The 7,921-nt window shown below is 43.6% G+C and overlaps 1 protein-coding gene across 1 annotated transcript; it reads left to right on the forward strand.

The window, feature by feature from the left end:
* The first annotated feature begins 343 nt into the window (after window positions 1-343).
* On the forward strand, window positions 344-6,728 carry LOC136476074 (uncharacterized). The gene is made up of 5 exons (XM_066473752.1): window positions 344-604; window positions 1,560-3,720; window positions 4,602-4,722; window positions 5,292-5,351; window positions 5,445-6,728. The coding sequence occupies exons 2-5, from the start codon at window positions 1,631-1,633 to the stop codon at window positions 6,423-6,425; spliced, it is 3,252 nt and encodes a 1,083-aa protein (XP_066329849.1). The 5' UTR covers window positions 344-604; window positions 1,560-1,630; the 3' UTR covers window positions 6,426-6,728.
* The last annotated feature ends 1,193 nt before the right edge of the window (window positions 6,729-7,921 follow it).

The following is a 7,921-nucleotide window of genomic DNA, read 5'->3' on the forward strand; positions in this document are numbered from 1 at the left end:
TATCAGCACGTTTGTTTATTGGTTTCAGTCAGCCCAAACTAACCAGTCAATAATATTTTTTCTCTCATAACAAACCAGCACCATCCAGTCCAAACCGATCTAGAAACCAATCAAGCGAAGAGGCCGTATATCATATAGGGCCTGCTCGCTTGTCTAAATTCTAGAGGAATTTGGATGGTTTGAAAGAATGTTGAAGAAATTTGTGAAAGAAAAACACTATCCTGAATGAAAAAAATAAGCGAATCAAATCGAATTTAAGTCCACGCGAAAAGGACCGTACTGTAATAAGGCCCCCCAAAAGGATAAACCGCCTGGCTGCTTCAGAGATCGTGCCGCACGGCGCACGCTGTTTGCGCGCAGCAGCCAGCAGGATGCGGATAGACAGACCTGCTCGCCCGTCTCATCCACCCACAAGCAAATGGAAAAATAAATCAACGACACCTGCTCACATCGCTAACCCTAAACACCCAAATCGCCCACCTCCCGGTCCCCATCGGCGCCGCCGCCGCCGCTGCCGCCGCCACGGGGCTTACCGGCTGGTGCCGCCGAGCGCTGGGCTCGCCGCGGGCAGCCGCCACCGGCCCACCCCACGGCTTCCTTCGAGGTACGGTGAATGCCTATCCTACCAAACAAATCCCGTTTGCGCACGATCGGTGCTCGCAGGTTCTGTTGCGTGTATACCTCCGTGTGATGCTCTGTGTCGCGGTTGGATGCGTGGAGCTGGGGAATTTTTCGTTGGATGAGCGTTCGGGATTGGGCTCGAGGGATTTAGGGGGAGATTTCGCCTTGGGCTCCCTTGTCTCGTGAAATTCGTCTTCAGCGCGTGTCTATGTTCCGTGCTAGAGTGGATGTGAGGACACCCGTTTTGCAACCTGGCGCGCGGCGCCCAAGTCATGCGGTGGTTCGGCTCGTGTTGTTGAGCAGATGCTCTTTGTTGATGTTTTCGGCTATTTATTGAATATTTTGGGTCATTCGTGGACTGGGAGCGTAGATTCAGCTTGTTTGCTATGCTGGTGATGTTCTAGATGCATTTTTTTTTTTGCTGTGTTAGGCTGTGGAGAGATCGATCCATGTTATCAGAAGAAACGAACCAGAGTCACATTTCTTTTCCGCTAGCTATGGCTAGCTATCAGAACATCCAGTATCCTTCCTCTATTCAGTTTAGGTCGAAAGTACTGCACGGTGCTTTTGTAGTACATGCTGTCATCTTAGCACAGTATCTCTCTAAGTGACGTTTGGTTCCATGGAATGGTTTTACCATTAAACAGACTGCATTGCTCGTGTTCGTCTTTTAGTAATTGCAATGGTCCACTATATCGCCTTCTGTGGTTCACACTATATGCCACGTTTTGTCATAGAAGAGTGCTTTCGATTTCCTAGTTAGGGGCTGTTTGGACAAGGATCTAGTTAAAAATCTTAAATAATTTGACCTATGCACTTCAGACAGTTGTGATGCAGATACTCAGTGTTTACTCTCTCTCTCTCTCTCTCTCTCTCTCTCTCTCTCTCTCTTTGTTTCATGAATCTAACGTGCCTCCACTTATTTGACTCATTTTCAGATATCTGCATTTGAAGTTGAGGTAAATAACACTGCTATTTGTGCCAAGAATTTTGAGAAGTTACTGGCATAATGGAGTTCTCAAAGCAAGGGCAGTCACCCATGCCAAACAACATTGGATCACAACCGCTACCCTCTTCAAATGTCCAATCTAATCAAACAGAGCATCCATCTTTGTTTTATCCTTCATCATTGCCTGGTGACTGGAGTTCACAGCAGATGTTCTCTATGGGAACCTCAGTACCAGTTAGCTCATATTATATTGTCCCCATGAGTCAGCAATCAGTCCAACTAGGTGCTTCCAGGCCAGAAGTTTCACGTCCTTTGGGGGCACAACCTTTGCTAAGTAGGGTATCATTGAGGCCACCCCAGCAGGTGCTAAATATTCAAACATCTTTGCCAGCAATGGCTGGATCACAACCCTCACCATCTATGGCAGGCAGTAAATCACAACAGACAATTGCTTCTCCAAAGGTTCAAATGCTGAAATCTCCATCGTTCCAGTCATCTAATAAGCGGTCTGCACAGAAGGAGCCACCATCAAAGGTCCAGCATCAGCAATTTGAATCTGTGAGGTCCAAGTTCAGGGAGTCACTTGTTGCTGCGCTGAGTTTGGATTCGGATCAGCAGAATAAGAGTCAGTTTCCTAATAATCTGCATTCTGATGGGTCTACAGATAATTTCAAACCAGCAGCTGGAGATGTGGTACAGGATTTAGTGGCAACCCCATCAAAAGATGTAGCCAATTCAGGTATAGCCACAACTGTAGCTCCCAGTAGATGTGAGGAAAATGAGAAGTTAAGCAGTGATTTAGCTCCAGAGATGATGACGAGCATAAATGATGGCATGCAGCAACAGTCAAATCAAGTTTCTTCAGAAGATGACTTATTGGGTCAGTGTATGGTTGCAGATGAACTTTTGGAAGGTCATGGGCTTAGTTGGGTTTCTGATCTTGATGCTGGGATCTCTGAACCTAACGCAGAACCTAATGATTTAAAAAGGCCGCGAACTTCTGATGTGGAGTCTGAGTCAAAAAGAATAAAGTCTGCCAATGAGTTAGCAATGGATAAGGAGAAATTTAATCAAAGGGCTGAAAGTTTGGCGTTTAGAATTGAAGAGGAGCTGTTCAAATTGTTTGGTGGAGTAAATAAGAAGTACAAGGAAAAGGGCAGATCTCTTTTGTTTAATTTGAAAGACAAAAGCAACCCTGAGCTAAGAGAGAGGGTCTTGTCTGGAGACATTGCGCCTGAACGCCTTTGTTCAATGACTGCAGAAGAACTTGCCTCCAAAGAACTCTCAGAGTGGCGGCTGGCTAAAGCTGAGGAGTTTGCACAGATGGTTGTCCTTCCGAATAGGGAGGTTGACCCTAGGCGTTTGGTTAGAAAAACCCACAAAGGAGAGTTCCAAGTTGAAGTCGAAGAACCAGATGGTTTCTCAGTGGAGGTTGAACTTGGGAGTAATCTTACTAATATTCCTTCAAAAGCTGTTGAAGATCAGACCAAGTCTAATGGAACAGATAGTAAAGAAGATGTTCAAGAAAAAGACAAAGCGTCTGATAGCACTTCACAAGATGAGGATGGCAGAACATGCAACAATGATATGCCAGGTGATGTAGAGTATATCGATAATGAGAAAGCTGATCTCATGCAGGAACTTATTTTGGATGACATGAAGGACACCGTAAATCTCCCACCTATTCCTTCGTTAGATGAATTCATGCAGGGCTTAGATTCCGAGCCACCTTTTGTTGATCTCTCAGTTGGGGCTCCTCAAGATGTCAATGACTCTGAGGAACCTGACACCACCATGGAGCCTGAGGATCTTCCAGAGATAGAAGATAATGCATCTGCACCAGAGAAAACTGAATCTGAATCTGATAAGTCATCTGCACAGGTTAACAGCGAGCCCAAGTTAGAGTCACCAGGACATACAGCGGTTCCAAATTCGGATCTTACTGAACCACGTGATGGAGAGCTGAACAAATCCTCCCCGTCCCCTGGCAAAGGTGAAACCAAGAAAACAACTATTGATAATGTCTCTAATCCTGATTCTGTTCATCACAGTCAGGCTGCCAGTATCCCTATGATACGTGAGAGCATATGGGAAGGTGCAATTCAACTAACAGTGTCTTCACTCTCAAATGTTGTTGCTATTTTCAAAAGGTATGTGTCCGTCTGAGCGTTTTGTTTTTTATGACTATTGTTATTTGTACGTAATGTTGATCTAACCCATTCTCCTTTGCATTTCATATCTTCTGCACTTTCAAATCAAATTGATGTTCTGCTATTCATCTTGACGTTCTCGTGGCCCTATTAAGGCCATTATTAGGTCATTATTAAGTTCAGAATAGAACTTTTGAGTAACATCTCTTATTTAGGAAAAAAAAACCTTGTACACAAATGCTCATGTCATGGTCCTTCTGTTTAAAGTTATTCAAATGCACCACTTTATAAATGGAAGTTAAGCTACATTTTTGTAGTGCAACCAACGGAAATGGAGTTTTACATTTCAGCAGCTAAGAGTCACTCATAATGTCAATAACTCTTTAACATGTTATTTGCTTTGACTTGCTGCATTCTTTTGTTTATGTACCCCTGGACATTCTACTTTGGGCTATTTTTCTACATAGCCTTGCGTGAACTTGGTAGATATGCCAGTCTGTGCTAATTCTAGTAGAGGGTTATACTGTTTCCACATTCTTCCAACCAATTGATACACCCAATATTGGTATTACTAACTCTTTTGAAGAAAAGTAAGTGCAATTACAAACATTTTAAATTAATAAATTATTATCATTGTGCTCACCCTAGTAGTAGTTTTTATATGCCATGGATATGTAAACTGGTTTTAAGTTAAAAATGAATGCAGGTTGTGTTGTTTTGTTGTGCTAAATATTTGTTACTTTGTATATGGTTTTTGTACTATCGGTGTGAATATTATTAATTGCCTGCAAACTATTGAGTGCATGGAAATGTGTAAATGGATGAATGTATTTGTTCTATTTGGACAGCAGCTAACATGTCTTAAAATTTGAACTTTTCAGTGGTGAAAAGCCATCATTAAAAGATTGGCGTCATTTCGTTGAGATTAAGGGAAGAGTTAAACTTAGTGCTTTTCAAGATTTTGTCGAGCAGCTTCCCAAATCTAGAAGCCGTGCTATAATGGTAATTCTTTTTCTTACTGTAGTCTGTTTATGTATTCCCTTTGTGACAGGTTTAATATGTTGAGTCTGGTGAAAATATCTTATCTTTGTGTCTAATTACCTCGTGGATATTGTTGCCATGCTGCAAAGTAGTATATACGATTATATATATTCTGATTTGGAGAGCAAGTGCTTATTTGATATTTGAGATTGCACAATGGTTGAACTTAGCTTAGTGGGATAATCATGTGCTAAAAACAAAACCACGTCATTGCATGTCAGGATTGTGTTAGCACCTATATGCAAATGGCACAATGTGTACCCTGTTTGAACTTTCGAATCCTGTAGGAATTGTAAGCAATTGCCAGGACCTTAATACCTGGGCCCTAGATCATGTTATGTAATGTCATTTGGCTTTGTTAGCCAGAATATTCATGGAGTCCTAGAAGATGTGAATAGTTATTTCAGATTATCGTTCATCCTGGAGTCAATTTAAGTGTTGTGTTTTACAATATGTGTGGGCACTCTGCCTTAGGTTAGCTGTTGGTTATCTATTTCATCAGTTTAACTACCTGGTAACTATTTTGATAGATAACTGAGCTGTGTTGGAAGGAGGGTTCATCGGAGAGTGGCCGCCAACATATCTTGCAGGTTACATTCTACCTTTTGCCACTCACCACTGTTGGAGCAATCTTATTAGAATATAGAGGATTGGATATACTAAATTTGCTTCTTGTTGTGCAGACTACCGATGCATATATTTCAGATGAGAGAGTAGGATTAGCTGAGCCTGCAGAAGGAATAGAGCTGTACCTGTGCCCTTCTCATGGGAAAACCGTGGAAATTCTCTCACGGTACTTGCCAAAGGAGCACCAGGAGAGCCTTGCTGTGGCGGAATCATCCTTCATTGGAGTCGTGGTATGGCGGAGGCCCAACATCCCTAGGGTACCCACCTCCCACGGCTCCCACCACAGACATGATGGTTCCAAGAGGCAGTCGATCCTAGGGAAACCACAGGTTATGAATCCGGCCGCAAGGCCCTCCCTACCTCTCAACTCATATGGTGCACCACCAGGGTTTCCCAACCAGCGCCGCCGCGAAGAGGAAGATGTAACTGATGATGCCCCTCCGGGCTTTGGACCCGGTGTTGCTAGGGATGAGGACGATCTTCCTGAATTTAATTTTGTTAATTCGTCACACCATGCTGCTAATGTAACTGCGCATGCCTACAAGGGCCGGCCACATGTAGCACCCCCCTCTGCTCGCCCAGCAGAGCAAATGAGGGAATTGGTTCAGAAGTATGGTAAAAGATCATCTGTTCAAGCTCCCCGTACCTGGGATGACGATGACGATGACATACCGGAGTGGAACCCCAGCCAGGCCACCCACCAGACGATTAAGCAACCGCCACTGCCTCACGCCCCACAGCAACTGCCGTTGCCTCCACCTCCCGTCCAGCAGATGAACGCCTACCAGCAGCAGTACCACATCCCAAGTGCAGTGCAGCCTCAGGTTCCCATCACTTCCCTGCCCCATGCCTACCTCCGGACCCAGCAGCCTGGCCAGGCATGGCAGCAACAGCCTAGTAATGCTTGGTGGCCGGCGCAGGGCGTGCAGGTGACAAACTTTGTACAGCAACCCCAGTATGGTGTAGTGCCTGGCAGTACTGGCGTCCAGGGCTACGACTCTAGCAGCGCGGGTGGTATGGCATGGAGACCGAGATAGGACATTGTAAAATTCATCTGGTTTTCTTCTGTAGCTGTGGTCAACCTGACTAGCGTCCGTTGTAGGGTGTTTTTTTTTTCATTCCTTTTTTGTTTGGTTGGATGTTCATGTAAGTATGAGTGCTGTACACCCGTACAAAAGGATGTAATCTGGATAGACTAGATAGTTGCTGGTTGTACCCGTTTATCCGTTAGGACTTTTTGCAATCGTTTTGACTTTTGAACAGCAATCGTTTTTCAGCCAGTGTTCTTAGGCACTGCCAAGAATAGCAATAATAATGTACCGAAAAGTTTCTAAATCATTTTTATACATTTCATGACGTTTGGTGGACTTTGATACGCCGTATGCGCATCGAACCATAGCCGCCGGAATATGTGCAAGTTAGCTTTTGATGCCAGCGGTGGTTGTGGTTCCAACTACTGCGCCCCTCGTTTGCGTTGTTTGTACATGGAAAAGATAGATACTTTTCCATTTTCAATCAATCGCCTAACTAGTTTCTGTTGCGCACTTCTCGCCAATATGGACCTTTGTTTGCATTGTCAATTGTCATTGGTGTCTCTTTTTGTGTGGGCAAACTGCAGTGCCTTTTGCTATTTTTAGACATAGTTAGAGAGGCTCTGCGGTACAGGATTTTTTTAGCTTCTCCAAATGATAAAACCAGAAAAAACCATTTTTTTTGGGCTTCGGCTTTTAGGCCAAAACAATTTTTTTTAGCTTTACCTTCAGAAGCCGTTTTTGCATAGTCGCACTTGGCGGAACCTAGGGCTTGTTTAGTTGGCGAATTTTTTTGAGAAATGATATTGTAGCACTTTCGTTGTTATTTGGCAATTAGTGTCCAATCATAGTCTGATTAGGCTTAAAAGATTCGTCTCGTGAATTTCGTCTAAACTGTGTAATTAGTTTTATTTTTTATTTTTATTTAATGTTTCATGCATGCGTCCAAAGATTCGATGTGACGGAGAATCTTGAAAAATTTGGCAAAATATTGGAAACTAAACACTACCCTAGTCAAAAACTTTGACCGACACGAATATAATAACGACAGTTATTTAGGGACGGATGGAGTATGTGGTAGGAGAAAACTCCTGTGATAGATAATGCTTCGATTCTCAGCCTTTTTAACCTATTGTGGGCTGCAACTCATTTGTTTTCTTTTGTCTAAAAATGTAACTTATTTTGATACCAATGCTTCGAACAACGTTTTAAAAGGAGTAAAAAAAAGCGAACTGATCATAGATCAGTTGGTTAGGTTCCTTGTGGTAGAACCTGCCCACCCGGCTTCCAAGTCCTCGACTTGGCACGGGTGCTTGTATTTTTCTGGATTTATTCTAGGATTTAACGGCGCTATGTTTTTAGTGGTAGGCGACATCCTTGTCGACAGCGAGGCGACAGTGGTGACTTCGTGAATCGCGAGATCTGCCGGCTCAGTCCTTTGGAGGTGCTCATAGAGGTAGGGTTTGCGTACGTGTATTCATAAGGGTGAGTGTGCGTGCCTG

Source organism: Miscanthus floridulus, chromosome 8 (genome assembly GCF_019320115.1).
Source record: "Miscanthus floridulus cultivar M001 chromosome 8, ASM1932011v1, whole genome shotgun sequence".
NCBI lineage: Eukaryota > Viridiplantae > Streptophyta > Magnoliopsida > Poales > Poaceae > Miscanthus > Miscanthus floridulus.